This window comes from Varanus komodoensis, unplaced genomic scaffold (genome assembly GCF_004798865.1).
Source record: "Varanus komodoensis strain SLA01 unplaced genomic scaffold, ASM479886v1 scaffold10, whole genome shotgun sequence".
NCBI classification, from domain to species: domain Eukaryota; kingdom Metazoa; phylum Chordata; class Lepidosauria; order Squamata; family Varanidae; genus Varanus; species Varanus komodoensis.
In genome coordinates this window covers 10,853,487-10,870,225 of record NW_025335269.1, presented here as the reverse complement: position 1 = coordinate 10,870,225, position 16,739 = coordinate 10,853,487, and the positions used below count along the sequence as shown (strand labels likewise).

Sequence of the window (16,739 nt, the reverse complement as noted above, 5' to 3'; positions counted from 1 at the left end):
TGTGGCCTTACAAGAGGAAGAGGCATAGCGGATGATGGTGGATATCCTGTAAAGGGAGGATTGCCCAGGAGAACTTCCTACAATTTATACTAGTCAGAGGGGACCTGGAGTAAGGGGCTGTGGTCATGACACCCCTCCAAAGTGGCTAGCAAGAATGGTAGTTCCTCTTCATGACTTTGGTAGGAAGCACAGAGCTGATAAAGCTGGGATCTGTAAGTCACCCCACAAACTACCTTGTGCCTTCATTCAGTTGGGACCAATGGTGCACACTGTATGCTTACTGTCAGTAGGACTGGACGTCATTGCATACCAAGTTCCCATTCAAAAGCCGCATACTGCAAATAGGACCAGTGGTGCACAGCAGATGCAGGATTGACTCAAAAGAGCACTGGCATGTACTACTCCCTCCCCTTCTGTGTCATCATCACTCTCTGCAGATGTGGCAAGAATATCTGAAAACTGCTGTCTGAGCTGGATACTTATGTGCAACATCAAATATGTAGTAAATTGGGCGCTGAACATCACAGCCATATCCCCCACAGCTTTTTTGCAAAGAAAAAGGAAGCGGGTTTCTTATTTTTCTGTTTTGCTTTTTTTTTTGAATTATCAATAACCTATTCCATTACAAGATGAAAAAGGACCGTCAACCATGTATTTATCCAGAACTGAGAAACAAATGACTTTCAACAAGCTGATCAGGGCAAATGGGGTGGGGGCTTTTAATAATCTCTACCGCTGTATTATTTGCGTGTCAGTTTTATGGCTGATGAAGTATACAATTTAGGCCTTAGAAACTTGCTTTCCTTAAAGAATAATGCCACTTGAGAAGGTAATGCATCATGACTTCAACAAACCTCCTCGGGAGTCTCAGGAGGCAAACACTTTTCTTTCTGTGATGCTGCAGGTTTAAATACAATGAATTGATTCCATCTCCACCCTGTGATTGAACATACCATTCAAGACGGAATCTTTGATTCCTCTTGCCTTCCACCTACAAACTGCAAGTTTATCATAGTCTACAAAATTTGTATTTTGGGAATGTTCAAGCAGTTGTGTGTTGCAATGTTATACTGTATTTTATTGTATTTGTATTCTTATGGCATCTTTTTGTATTTTGAGGAATTGTGAACTGCCCAGAGAGCTTTGGCTATTCGGTGGTATAGATATTCAATAAATACTAATAAAAAGTCCTCTTGACCCCCCACTTTTTTTTTCTTTAGCTTGATTGCAATGTAGAAGGTGATTTTCAAGAGGGCCCACAACTGGGGGCATGGCAGGGAGGGTTAACTCACCCCTCCACAGATGCTGCAGCAACCTGCCCCATTATAGACCTCCCTGCACAGCAGTTAAGCTCAGAAAGAAGCTCCTTTCATTGGTTTCACATGACATGCAGCAGGGGTTGAATTAACTGAAGAATGCATGTTATTGGAAATTATTTGGATGATAAATTAATTGGCTGACTTTGCTTCCTGTGCAATTTAATGATTCTCAAAATTTTTCTACATTCCATATATAGGTGTAGATCAATGCATGCACATTCTGCTCAGATTTGTTTCCCAGGGGTTCAGACCCCAAATCATTCAAGTGGCAACCAGCATCCCAGCTTGCAGTCCTCCTTAAATGTTCAACACACATTGACTTACACACCCTCCTCTATCCCCAGTAATGGATTTCTTGGCAGAGGAAATGTATTACTTCAGTAATTAGAATTAGCTCTTTGTTTTCAGGCAAAATGCAATTTCCCCTTGTGAGTGTATTGGCTGATAGGATGGTGTCTACAACTACACAGTAAACTAGGAGTAAATAATTGCCACATTGCAGGCACCTCTTTTGCCAGCATTATCTGGAACAGGGGTTTACATAATCCTTCATCACAGGGTATGTTGGCTTGGGCTGAGGGGACTTGTAGGCTAAGACATATGGAGGGACACAAGCACTCACCTCTGATGTAGCAAGTATCTTACAAAGAAGGAAAATGGCATCTCACCAGTCGTACAGAAAGCCTTACTTACTGAGGTTCCATTTGAGGCCAGTCGTGGTAACACAGTCGCAAGCGCTCCCAACAGGGATGAGGCCGCACCACTTGCCTTCTAGTCCTGTGCTGACATGCAGTTTGTGCTTTCCCTGCAACACAGAAGGAACTTTGATTTGGTTTGCCCTGAACAGGAAGCACAACATTAGGCAAGCAACAAGCCATTAGGCAAACCTGAGATACAGATATGAGGCAAAATTCTGAGCTGCAAAATTCTAATCCGTGCTAATGTCCATGGGAGCCAGTCCAATTGGAAGACTGAGTCTTGCTTATGTCAGTCCAAACAGAGCAGCCTTCTTCTGCCTTGTGTCCTACAGACATGTTGGGCTACAACTTGGAGCACTCCTAAACATTATCCAGGCTGACTGGGGCTGATAGGAGCTAAAGTCCAAAATACATGGAGAATTCCAACTTGGGAAAGACTGAAATATTTATTACCATTATTACATTGCATTTATATCTCACCATTCATGGACAAACTAGGCATGCACATGGCAAGCATGTCATGAGTGGCGCTGGCTGCAGCCTGGGTTCAGACGAGATGGCCCAGGAGGCCCCTTATGACTCACTCCATTTCTTTGTTTCTGTTTCTTCTTGCAAGGAACCCAAGGCAGCTTACTAAGTCCTCTGCTACTTCATTTTATCCTCACCACCGCAACCGTTTGAAGTGGGTTAGGCTGAGAGTGAGGGATTGGTTCAAAATCACCCAGCAAGTTTCATGGCTGAGTAGAGATGAAAATCCAGACCTTCCAAGTCCTCAGCCCAGCCCTATAATCACCATGCCACACTGGCTCTCAAGCAGAATGTGCTATGGGCTGATCCCAGGTGAAATCCTAATGTACTGGTTTGGGGGTATTCCCCATGAAAAATAACCTGAACTATGGATTCCTTCATCCCACTACATATTTTAGTCAGGGTGTTGTACTGGATGTCATATTAACCTTAGAAGAAGTTGCTTCAAATACCTCTTGACCATTGATAATTCTGGATATCTTTGGCCAGATCAGCTTCAGCACCAATTATGGCAGGGACAGGGAGCATCCTAAAGTCAGTCTGCAGAAGGTTTGGCACCATATGTGGGTCCCTTTCCCTGTTTTAGAGACTTGTAATTCCCATTTTATCTGCCATCTGTGGTCCCCTCCTATAAATCCCATGGGTGAGCAGTGTGAAAGAAAATCCCTTTGTTATCCAGTGGGTCTCTTCTGGAGATTTATTACAGATTCTGCTAAAAGCTCAGGCTTACAGATCTTTCTACATCTCCACCACCAACCAGATCAAAGCATTCTAAGTGTGTCAAATGAGTTCATCTAAACAGCACTTTAACATCCCCCAGGGTTTGAGAAAATATTGTTGTGTGCATGTGTATTTTTTAACACTTCTTATTTGTAGCTGCATTAGAATTTTCTCGCATTGAGCATGACTTAAAATGTGGGCAAGATAATGGTTTCTACTGTGTAGTTTAGGACTATTCCATTAGGAAGCCAATAGACTGAACCTGGCATGGAAAAGGGATGGAAATTTTGGTTTCTCCAAATTCCAATCCCAGCAGGAGGGCCTATCGGTATATACCGGGAATGCACAGTGTTTAATACTTAGGGCAGCTTGGGGACACCTTAGCTGAAATGTATGTGGGAGGCACATGCTACCTCATTCAGCTGCAGCAGAGAAAAAGGTTTATAGGGCCACTTGCTCAGCTCTACTGAGAGCTGGGTCCATTTGCCTCTTCTTTCTGCTCAGCTGTCTCTCAGGATCAGCCACTCTGTCCAGCCACAGCCAAGGAAGGTTGGAGAGCAGGGTTACCCCATCTCTTCTGCTGAGAGACCAGCCCTATTGGGCTCTTCGGTTCCCTGAACTGTGTCTATGCTCAATGCTAGCTGTAAGAACTCTACAACTTAAGATAGGGCATCTGAACATTTTTGTTTTCTTCCTCCCTCCCCTTTCCTTCTTTCCCTTTGTGCCATTTTGACTGTAATCCTGTGAGCAGACAGTCTCAATTGTTAGTTATCTCAGGTGAGTTGAGCTGAAGTGTGAGGTAAAAACACTACAGACAGCCTCTATTAGTAAGAGTTTAAACAATGCCGGGAGCCAAATTGCTTTGGCTTTCATGGGGAGGGGGGTCGCACTGGCCCCCAGGAATTTCTGGCACTATTTTTTTTTTTTGAACAGCCAACTTTCATGCCATATTGCAAGCTACTTTGAGAGTCCTTTCAATTTATAAAGTAGAGGCTGCTGTTCAACGAAAACAAAGCTGAAAGTCCCCTCAGGCTTCTAGAACCAATTTTGTGGCTCTTTAGAACTTGGCCAAGATTTCGCCTTCATTTGTTAAACAAAGTTACGAAAGACGATGCATAGTTTGAGTAGGAAGTAAACTCTATTTACTTTTCAAATAAATGTTGCAGCAGTGCTTTGCTTTGCTTTGCTTTGCTTTGCTTTGCTTTGCTTTGCTTTGCTTTGCTTTGCTTTGCTTTGCTTTCATTCATTCATTCATTCATTCATTCATTCATTCATTCATTTGGGGCATTTCTATCCTACCCTATACAAAAGTCTCAGGACAGTGATCAATACAATGGCAGCACATAAAAGTAGAATATAAATATCTAATAAAACTAAAATAAAAAACACAAATTAATCCTTAAAATACAGGGAAAATAAAAAGGTTTTGGCCTAGTACTGGAATGAATAAAGCTTCAGCACCAGGAGCACCTCTCTGAAGAACAGGTTCCAAAGCTGGGGTGCTACTGCAGAAAAGCTCCTTCTTTGGGTAGCCACTCTTCTGATCTCCTTCAAAGAGGGCTGCCAAAGAAGGACCTCAGACAAGGATCTTAGGGGACAGGCAGGTATATACAGAAGGAGATGCTCCTTCAGATACCAAGTCCCTAAACCATTTAGGACTTTATATGTCATTGTAACACCTTAAATGGGGCCGGACTTCAATTGGTAGCCAGTACAGATGATACAGGACCAGTGTTATATGAGCATCTCTACTGGTCCCTGTCAAAAGCCTGGCCAGCTGAAGTATCCCTTCTCATAAGCACACTGAGTGTTCTAGAATTTGGACATATTTATATTTTTAAGGAGGAAAAGCAGACTATAGTTTTTTGCCGTGTGTGTGTTTGGATGTTTGCTTTTCTTTGGTTTTTTAAAAGCATCTTAAAAGCCAGGCTCACTGATATTCAAAATTCCCTCCCAGTGTGGAAATTAGGCACAATCTAAGAAAGCCTGCATGCCAGTCAACCTGAGAATGCAGTTGCCATCTGCAATAAGAGCTAAAGTTGCAATTTAGCCCATGCTGACTTGGGTTGGTGGTAGTAAGCATTGCTGCATGAATTAAGACTTCTGAAAAGGCATTAGGATTATTTTATGTATATGCTACATTGCTATTCCACTTTTCACCCAAGGAACCCAAGGCAGTTTACACAGTCTGGCTATTCTCCATTTTATCTCACAACAACCCTGCAAAGTAGTTTAGGCTGAGACTCACTGACTGGTCTGAAGATACCAGTGAACTTCATGGCTAAGCAAGAATGTGAACTCTCAAGTGCTAGTCCAACACTATAATCACTATACCACACTAGCCAGGACTAGGCTGCACTTGCATGCAGTGTAACACTGTACAATGTTAGACTTGGTTATCTGGAAGTTAAGCCCCACTGTGTACAGTGGGCTTTACTCACTAGAAGTGTGCTTTCAACTGCAACATAAAAGACTGACCTATGAGCCAGCAACTTCCTCTGGCAGGGACTCACTGGGTTGCTTTCAGCAAGCTGCTGTCTCTCAGCTTCAGTCCTCTACCTCTAATTTCAAGTAAATACCAGAAGGCTGTGACAGCCTTAAGAATTCCTGATGAAGTACATGCAGAGTGTTTTGGTGGTGGGAAGTTAAGAAGGAAAATAGGAAAGCCATGGGGTGGGGGGAAATGGAACCAGAAAAGGGAGCACATCTGGTACGGGGCTAGATCAGCCTTCCCCAATGTGGTACCCACCAGATTTGATGGACTATAACTTCTATAACCTCCCAGAGTATTGTATCAACTTGGCACTAGTTGGGGAAGTCTGGGCAAGATACAGCTCAGAGAATTGATAAGGTGTATGATAAGCAGAACCCATCCATCCATCCATCCATGTTTTAAAAGAAGCTTTGTTAAGTGTGTTGCAGGCTGATCCTTCCCACAGAATCTGAGTGCTCCAGCTTCAAGGTCTATTTGACTATTGGGGTGTGTGTGTGTGTGTGTGTGTGTGTGTGTGTGTGAAATGAACTGTGACTTTGTCAGTGGCAACTTGATGTTTGAGTTTTAATGTGGCTACAGTTGAGCTACATAAATGGGAAGGTGATGGAGATATTCATGGCTTACAAACTCTGATTGTTAAAACAGGGGGCTATCCTTAGGTTTTGTGTTACTGGGCTTCCGAATGTGGGTACTGTCACCTTTCTTGCTCTCTTGAAACAAAAGCAAAGCAAAAAACAAAGCCAAGGTAGATCAAGTAGTCTCTTTTATGTTTTTGCTGCCTCCAAGGTGGATATCTTGAATAGAGCTTTAACATTTTAACTTCTGAATCTAAGTCTGACCATGCTTAATTAATGCTGCTACTGATAAAAATCATGTTATATAATGCAGCTGCATTGATTTTTATCTTATTAAAACTTTTTTTGGAAAAAAAACTTTGATCAATCAGAAAAATTGATTCAGTTCTTTTCCATTTTCATTTCATGTCTGGTGATGGAAAATAAAGATCAATTTTTAAAGTTTGGCCTTATGAGGAAAACATCCAAAGGGTTTTTCATCTAAAATAAGACTGAGCTTTTCACATTCTTTGTGAAAGAAATATAGTTCCATATATTTTCTCTTTTTTTCTCATATTAATGCACTATTTTGATTAGAAAGCCCTAAAAGACCAGTGCTTATTCATTAAATGTGGCCTCTGTGACCAGCAAAACAGTATAGAACTGATGGCTGGAAAGACAAGCCTTGCGGCAAGCGAACTAAGGATTCAGGTCCTAACTCATTTACTTCACAGTGGCATTAAATTCAGTGGGAAAATGCCTTTGGAGGTTTTCCTCAGAATAGTGTGGCTTGAATGTGATCTTTTCTAACACCAGGATGGAGAAGAAAGCTCAGATTTGAACTACTGCTGTTTGATTGCATATACAAGACCAGTGACTGACATGCGAGTGGATCAAGGGTTCATTTATGCCCACCGCCATAATGAATGAATATGCAACCCCCACCTAGGGGTTCTCTGTAACATGAACTGGTTAATAGCTGTGAGGGGCAGGAACAGGTTAACTGACATAAGGGGTAAAATGCCAAAAAATGCCAGTGGGAAGCTGGCATCCAAGGAGGCTCGGCTCGGCTCTTCTTATGTATACAGAAGAGATATCATAAGTTACGGCCCCAGGGACACAGGAGGTAGCTGCAGTGAGGGGCAAATGGTCTATACCTGGAGCCCGTCATGGTCCATCACTTCATGGGTCTGCTGACCTGGGTTGTGGGGAGGGGGATAAAGCCCAGCACCCGGAAAAACTCAGTGTTGTTCTTCAAAGAGAGGTTCTGCTTATGCTGCCATACTCCGTGCCAAAGAATGCTGTGCTACCATGCACAGCCTGTGCCTGACACTGGTACAGTATCTGTGTGTGTAGCTGAAGCTAGGCTGAGCTTTATTGGTTTATGTCTAAGTGGATCAACAAGGCCTGGGAGTCAGGGGTCCTTGGTTGGCTGTAATTCTTGTTGCTGCTGCTCTCCAAATTGCTTTCCCCTCCCTGCTTTCCCCCCCTTTTATTCCTTTCAGCTGTTTTAGAACCCCCCCACCCCATATTTTATCTAATAAACTTATATCTTCCACACAACACTTTGTCTTGTTAGTTGTGTGTTGAATCCAGTGTCTGGTCCAGGACTCTGAGACCAGGGAGTTGCTGGGCAGGATTTTAAGCCCAGTTGGCCAAGAAAGTGGAGAATCCTGGTTGGCTTTCTGTTACATTGTCATATTGTGGAATCTTGGCTGGCAGGGATTATTTGAGGGCTAAAACCCCTTTGTATAACCCATATTTTATTTTGAATTGTTTGAGGGTTGTTTAGCCTCCAAAGTACCCTTGCTGGCTGTGTTTGCAAATCAGGAGCTGTCTACTAATAAGGGTAGGTTAATTAAGCCAAAGATAAATTAAGGCTGTTGTACGCTGTGATCCAGCTCAAAATGTATTTGCCTGCCCTAGTCCAAGCATCAAGACATTTCTTTACCTGTTTTCTGAGAACTTTGTAATGGGTGATCTTTTTTCTATTGAGGACAACAGCCAGAGGGGAAGGAGTTCCCACATTGTGGCAACCAAGTTCTTCCTATATGGTTAGGGCCAAAACAGATGTTATGAGCAGCGTTGGGAAAATTCAAATAAATCCTGGCAGGAAAGGGTTGCTTATATGTGCCTTTGTGTTATAAAATCAACCCTGCACCTCTTTCACAAAGCAGCAGAATTCCCAGCCAGGTTACTGTTTAGCGTTGCTGTTGCCTTAAGAAGATGGCATTCTTAGCTGGACTGAGAAGCTGTTGGAGGCTAACAGTGAGGAAGTACCTGTGTTCTCATCAGCTGCAAAAAAAACTGGGCAGTGTAGTTGTCAAACCAGATTTCCTGAATGGTTCCTCCATCAGACATATTTGCATGTTTAACAGATACACTGGCTGACAACTGTCAAGAATTTACTAGACTGACCTATCAATAAAAGAGTCAGTAATGATTTCCATACTGTTGTTAACAATATTTTCTAACCGGCTTAAACATTATGTCATGCTTAAAGATATTAGGGTGCCTTTGTAACTGTAGTCTGGGGAAGTGTAATACTCTGACATGTACATGACTCACAGGCTATACAAATGTCTGTATTTTGCTGTAATTTTGCAGGTGAGTTTGCCTCTACCCGGTATTGCATTATCATTAGTGACTGACACTGATCAATAAAGCTGCAGAGGTTCAAACATTTGATCTTTCCCATGGACCTGAGTGTTAATTTCCTCGCAAATTGAAAACCAAGATTCTGTCAGGAGCAGCAATGTCTTTCCCTCCTTATTTTTGCTCTAGAATAGGAGCAGGGGTCACAACTGGGATCCTAGTATGGGGGAATCGGAGACTTTCAAGAACCAGATCATGCCCATTGCATCTACTCTATAGTAAAAAACTGAAAATGGACATGGCCACTAGTTACCGATTTAATATAATGTCTGGTTTGGCCTTTGGGATAGCTCTCATAATTGCATACCACTCTGGTGAAACAGTAATGGAATCCACCTTAATGAAGCATATGGAAGATGTACAGGTTAGACAGAGGTTATTGCAAAACTTGATTAAAAACAGTTTTTAAATTAAAATGATAATTATTTTCTGAATAGGGTTGTCAGACCCTATGGTGTTCCTGATGACAGGGCAGACTAAGACATGAGAGAAAGAACAGCAGTATATCACTGCTGGAAACCAAAACCAAAAATCTTAGATGGACAGCCTTGAGATGGACACCCTGATTCGAAAAGCAATTACTTAGAAAGCAGCCCTGATTATTTTTATAGCATTTTGTCCCAAGTAAGAGCATGCAGAATCTTTTAGCACAATAGGAGAAGATCCCCAGAACTGAATTGGATGATTGGGAAAAAAATACCAGTCATGTTAAGCATCTGTCTGCTTCTAACCTTCTTCATGGTGACCTTTTACTGGGTCTATTATATATGAGCTCAAGCAGACAGCATTTTCTCAAAATGCATGAAACTCTTACAGCAGAATTTGTTTTTTCCTGGCATCTAACTTATCATTATAAACATAATACTGATGAATTATCCTTTCAGAATTAGAGTGCTAAATCAGGAAATCACCAAAGGCTATCAGATATGACTGTGGATCCAACAAGGGGAGGTGAATCAAAGCAAAGCAAAATGGATTATGTGGCAGCAAATCTTGTGGGCATACAAAATCTGGGGAAGATGTTCTGGAGAAAATAGCTTTCCTGGGCCTGTTTCAGTCTAACCCTAGATAAGGTGGCCTGTCTCAGGGTAGTTTGGCAGGCACCATTAAAGGGCAGTGAAGTAACAACCCTATTTGCTAATAGGAAATAAAAATCTCCAAGCTTGGAGATTTTTATAGCCAAAGCTGCACCATACAAGCATACAAAGGTACGAACAGGCTTAGGAGAAGCCCATGGTTTGCTGAAGTAGAAAAATCATTGATTCAAAAGTATCTCAGTGAACACTGGGCACAGGGGGAACAGGAACGGAATGGAATATTGTGGCCAAGGTCATGGTGGGCTTTGGGCTGGAATCCTGAGCTGGAACACTGCACACTGCAAAATGTTGCTTGATGCTTATTCCAAGATATCTCGATACATGGCAATTCATATCTGAGCTGGGTTAGACGAACTCCCAATTCTAGAAGAGGGAACTCCCTCTGATGGATTTTTGTTTTTATTTTTCTTTTTAATTATCCATCGAGTTTCATTCAGAGGCAATTGCTTAGATTCTGTTCTTGAAGTTTTTTCTATATGCAGTGATTACTTGAATTTAGGCATTAACACTTATTTTGTATTATAAATGAAATCTAATCAATTATTTTTGGCAACAGTGGGAGACTCTTCTGGGTAGAAAAGTGGAACAGAGAGTTTTAAAATACAGCCTGATATGGGAAGTGCAGTATCAGGTTTTATTTTCTACTGGAAAAAGGAAACCAAACCCTGATTTGGAAGCTTGACTGAGGACACAATCCCATCTGCCTTTACCTTCTGCTCATTACATTTGGTCATCCCTTTTTACAGTACTGTTGTTAAGAGCATGACAGACAACCATCAGCACGTCATGTGCCTTGCTGGCACTCCATCCACGCATGCATGACACTCCTTTGCTTTTCTCAGTGCCTTCTGCATCTTGTAATGTTACACATAACGTGGCAGATATTTGGAATTCTGCATGCTTCCCTTCCACAGCTGTAAGCACTGGGGTGCCTACATAGCGGAATGCCTGGGCTTCTATACAAATAAAGTAGGGAGGCCATCAATTTTGGAGCTTGCTCCCCCCTGTGGTGCATAGCAGCCTTCCTATATTGACTTTCAGGGCATGCTCCTGTTTCGGCTTCGAAGTCACATGGATTTCAAACACATTCATGAGCAAACTGCTCATTAAAATTGCATACCCCACTGTGGGATTTTTTGCATAGATGTACTTATTTGATGTGCCTTTTGAAGAAAGTTACAGGGTTTGAGATTATAGGGGAGGGGTAGAACTAGGGGTTGTAACTGTTTCAAAATTGAACTGTACCTGCCTCATACATGTGGCTTTTATATTTTAAATACTGCTCGGTGTAGTATGCTTTTGTAATAAGATTAGATGGCTGTCAGAGTGTTGCTGCCCTTATATGAGAGGTCTGTTATTTAATGTTAAATATATAGCCTCCATACTTCTATCATAAATTAGTAAGAATGTGTATGTCATTTGCACAGCTAGGCATAGTTTTGAGAAAGGAACCAAAGAAGTGGCTTAGCAGAGTTTAGGGGGTAAATGACACACAGGAGTTATGGAGGGACAAAGGCATGCTCTTGTTTAGCTTTTCTTTATTCCACGAAGGCTTGGATATATGTGTCTGGTGGATAATCTCCTAAACAGAGGTATCATTAGCTAGATTTGTTTATTTATAGCTATAGGTAACCAGGTGGCATTTCTGAGCATATGTCTCAGAAAAATGCTCATGGATGTTTTCAAGGGGGCTGATCCAGTGATTTAGTGCTGCAGGGCTTGGATTATCTCAGTCCCATCAACACACATGGCAAACACTGCAGATTGCAGGACCAGTGCATGGTGTAGCTTTTGCCGATGGCGTCTCACTTTGAGAGAGCAGGGCAAATTAGAAGAGTGCCATTGTTTTCAGCTGTTCCTCATTGTATGTCACCATGTGTGAGTGCCTGGTGCGCTACACAGTGAATGGAGCCTGCTACATACCAGCACAGGAGATGCAGTCAGCAGTGATGGCTTCATGCTTTCAGCATTTCCTGCAGGTAAAGATACCCATTTTTCTGAGAAATATCTCGTGCTCTCTCAGATCTGTGCTACAGCATCACACATTGAATGCCAGGACCTGTCCTTAGGGTCTGTCCTTAGTTTAAATCCACATGGCTGGTTAAAAATTCCTAACGACAGTTTCTAGTGTCTCCGCATTGCTTGATGTGTTGATAATGTAAGTATGTTACATAGCTCCCTAGATGGGGACTTAAACTAATGAAATAAATTAGAATCTTTTCTGTAAAGAACAAATGCTGCTTTAAATGTCCCACTATTCTTCATAGAGAAGTCCTAATCCAGGGATCTGCGCCGAACGCTTGCACTGGGGGGCTGCAAAGCAGTTTTCCCCCTGTCATTCATTCATTTTTGCAGGAATGCTTTTCCTCTCCCTATTAAAACCAGTGAACAGCTGGCTTTAATAGAAAAGGAAGACAAGGAGAAAAGGAAGGCAGGAAGGAAAAAAGAAGGCATTGATAGGGAGGGAGGGAGGGAGGGGGAGAGAGAGAAGAAATAAAGGAAAGATGCATCATAGAGAGGAAAAGGAAGGGAGGAAAGGAAGCCAGAACAAAAAACAAACAAACAAACAAAGAATAATAGAATAGTAGAGGTGGAAAGGGCCAGAGGGCCATTGGGTCCAATCCCCTGACCAGTACAAGGAAGAAAGGCAGGAAGAAAAGAGAAAAAAGGGAGAGGGAAGGAAGGAATCAGGGAATGGGGGGAGAAGGGGGGGTAAAAAGGGAGCCAGGGAGGTAGGGCAAAATGAGCCAGAGAGACAGACGGAATGGAGGAAAGAGCCAGACAAAGAGAAAGAGATGATCCAGAAAGGGGTGGGGAGGTAGGGCAGAGTAAATAACACACATTCATGCAATGCACAAACACATACAGTATAAGGGTGCAGCACGCCTAACATTGCTGTGACCAGTTGTCCATCCCTCCAAAGCAGGTAATTTGTGCAGGTGTCCTGGGCACCTTTTCACAACACCTAAAGTACTCATGGACTGAAAAAGTTGGAGATGCCTGGTTTACACTATCTGTGCTTCAAGAAGTTGGAAACAGGTAGTAGACGTCTTGCTGGTTCAGAAGCTCTGAATTTTTGCAAGCTGCAATCACCTGCCCATAGTTGTTTGGCCCCAGGGCCAACTCACAGAAAATGAAACTAGAGCTCTAATGTACTACTCCTGCAGAATATAAAAGGGGAGATCAGTGTTAACTCTAAGCCAGAGGTATTCAACCTTTTTTGGACTGCTGAGCCTATCTGGAATTCTGAGACCATGTTGTGGGTGCTGGGGGCACTTGCCCATTTGTCACACGGCTACCATGTGACTCTGAAAATGCTTTTTTGCCAGAAGGCAAACTAGTGAGGCTGAAAGAAAAATAACTTGGCCAAGAATGTAAGTACAAGGCAGAGACAGAACCTGAGCACTAAGACACAAAATATCTCTTTTGAACCCAAAGAACTATGACATTGAAGAGCAGCACTTCACTTTACAGCATGCCACCCACCCAGTGTTTTTCTTTTCTTTTTCCTTTTGATCTTAATAAAATGAAATAAAAATCAGGAGGGGCAGGGAACCTGTTGGGTGCCAAGAGAGGGGTCCAAGAATACCTTTGTACCCATGGGCACAAGGTGGGAGACTCCATTTCTAAGCCGTTCGGTCCTTAGAGCTGAGTTAAAAACTTGGGTGAAGATCAAATTCAAATGCGTTTATGAAAAATGTATTTGGTGCTGATTTATTAGGGGTGGAGTGTAAAATGTATTTGAGGAAGGACGGGGCTACATCTTTCAACCTTAAAGTTTTGTTTTCTTAGTACAGATAGAAATATTCCATCCTTTCCTTTCTGCAGTTTTAGCAATTTTCACATTCACTGCATAAAACTGAGCCTGCTTTTTATAAGCACTGCATTTTCCTTGGGCAATTTTCATCAAAGAAATTGGCAGTTCTTTGGGAGGGGGGAAAGAATCCAACCTTGTGCCAGAGAAAAAGGGGTGAGAGAAAGATCCAACACATCATAAGATATTATCCCTGGCCTTGAGCTACCAAATGTGCATCTCATCAAAGGCTTTCTTGAATTTCATGGTCAAAATGGTAAACTGCCTTTTGGGCCGTTACATTAATAGCTTGAAGTTTCAATGTTAAAAATAGCATTTTGTTTCTAAGAATTCCCACTTTTAACATTTCATGGGATTGAATTCACTTTTGAATCTGCTCCAGCTCCCCACAACTTTTCTTTCATTATGGTGGTGTGAGTGTGGAGGTGTATATCTTGACTTTTTTAAAAAAAGCCTGGAATAAAATGTTCAAGCCTCCTTTTTCCCTCCCATTCCTGTTCAGAATCCTTCTGCCAAATATATTGCTCATGCTCCAGATGTGACTAGCTGATAAGGGAGATGCCTTAGCTTTGGTAGTCCTGGAAGAGCACATATTTCACACACTGAAGACTCTGAGTCAGAGGTGTTGAATCTCTTTCCACCTGAGTGCCAAATTCAATTTCAGACAAGCTCTTGGGTACTCTAGTGGTGGGCATGGTGAAAGGCAAAAGGAAGCAGGGCTGTTGACAAAAGAGGCAGGTCAAACATAGCAGTATATTTCAGTTTAAAGCTATTACTTCATGTTAACTACAATTCACAGAGCCACCCCAACCTTTCAGAATGGGGGAAAGGCTGCACAAAAGCTGGGCAGGGGTGAGGTCATGGGGAGAGATGATCTTTCTTGACAACAGGATAACCTGGATGAAAACACCTTCAGTACCTCACAACTCCTGGGTGCTAAAATAGGCCACAGAAATATGCAAGGTTCACAGCACATCCATATGAGCAGCCACTATACAAAGCAATGCTATGTATTGATACCGAATGCGAGTTATCACCAAGGCTGCATTTGGGCCTTGAGGTAGATTCCCCCATCTACCTCCATTTTTCTTGTCTTCTGCTTCCACAAGGTGGAATGACTGAAAAAAAACCAAATATACAACCATAATCATCAACTATATCACATGTTTTAGGGTGTTCAAAGTGCTTATCGCATATGTTATCTCAGTAAATGTTAGTAGATAAATATATCTTATTATTGGAGAAGGATGAATAACAAGGCCTGAGTGAGTTCATGCTACTCTAAGGTGCTGCCAAAAAAAAGGACAAAAGGGGGTGCTGACCTGCATTATGTTAGCATATGCTAATCCAGATAGACAAAAGCATACTTAGAATAGCTCTAATTTAAATTGAAATAGAACACACAGCCCCACCATAGTGGGGAAGACTGACCTGCAGTTCAGGAATTAGGTCTTGAAGGGAAATTTAAGGCTCCTGTTCTCCTTTCATATGGTTCTTTATCTTTAAATTGTGACTGGGATTTGAACCTTCACAGGAGTCAGTGCAATCTTGAAAGGGGGATGAAACATTATGAAAGACCTTTGGAAAGAGTTTTAGCATGATTGTAATGGTCCCACTGGTGGAATGCACAGTGTCTTTTCTGGAATACGGTGTCCAGTTCTAGGCGCCAACATTTAAGAAAGATGCAGAAAAATTAGACAGGATCCAGCGGAGGGCAACAAAAATGACCCAAGGTTTGGAAACACTGCCTATGAGGAGATTCTGAGAGAACTGGGCATGTTCAGCCTGGAGAAGAGAAGACTGAGGGGGGACATGATATCCCTCTATAAGTACCTCAAAGGTTGTCACAAAGAGGAAGGTCAAGATCTCTTCTCAGTGATGCCAGAGTGTAGGACATGGAATAATCAATTCAATTTGCAACAACCCCGATTCAGGCTGGACGTCAGGAAAAGCTTCCTCACTGTGAAAATATGACAGTGGAACCAGCTGCCTGTAGAGGTGCTGGGCTCTCCCACCCTAGAGACATTCAAAAAGAAACTGGACAGCCATCTGAGTGGGATGGTGTAAACTGGTGTCCTGAACAGCAGGGGTTGGACCCAATGGCCTTCATGGCCCCTTCTAACTCTATCATTGATTCTATGATTTAATTGTATATTTATTGTCATAAGTTTTTAATTTAATTGTACATTTTAAAATTGTACTTTACATTGTAAAATTAATTTTAAAAAATTAAAAAATAAACTGTGACTGGGCAGCCCAGCAAATAGAGGATACCTTCAAATAGAGGACTAACCTCTATAAAGTGAGACACTTAACTATGACTGAGCTCAGTCACAAGATTCTTGCCAGAATTATTAGAAGTGAAATATTTTGAATGCTCTAGAGTGTTATAGAAATGCTAAGCATTATTTTCGTGAAATTTGTGTAACATGCATTTCTTTAAGTTATCCTCAAAGTCACACTTCCCCCTTCCTTAATTGGCATCTGAAGGTACTTTCTAAAGGCCAAAAATGTATTCTCCTATATAGAATTCAAAGGAACACAACAGAAACTTTTATTTTAAATGAAAGGCTTTGAGTCACATAATGATGAACATGAAACATACAAGTGTATGGCCATTAATCAGTGAGCTGTTGATACTGAAGTTAAACAAGCTCTTGCATAAACCCTGTAGATAATGGCTTTGAAATTATTGGCATAAACTCAGGCACAGCTTGACTGGAACTGCTTTGTATATAATTATCTAGCACAACAACTTAAATACACTCTTGGAGGCCAAATCTTGGTTGTAGTGTATGTTTATCTACCATTTGCAGAGAGAAAGAGAGAGAGAGAGAGAATGAGAGCGAAAGAGAGAGAG

At 41.9% G+C, this 16,739-nt stretch overlaps 1 protein-coding gene across 3 annotated transcripts in view; it reads right to left on the bottom strand.

Moving 5' to 3' along the window:
• Positions 1-16,739, bottom strand: part of TPK1 (thiamin pyrophosphokinase 1) — a 289,313-nt gene that overhangs the window by 78,795 nt on the left and 193,779 nt on the right. For all 3 annotated transcript variants that reach the window (XM_044453946.1, XM_044453954.1, XM_044453964.1), the window contains one exon: positions 2,013-2,124. In XM_044453946.1, coding sequence (XP_044309881.1) covers positions 2,013-2,124 — 112 coding nt within the window. The remainder of the gene's footprint in view (positions 1-2,012; positions 2,125-16,739) is intronic.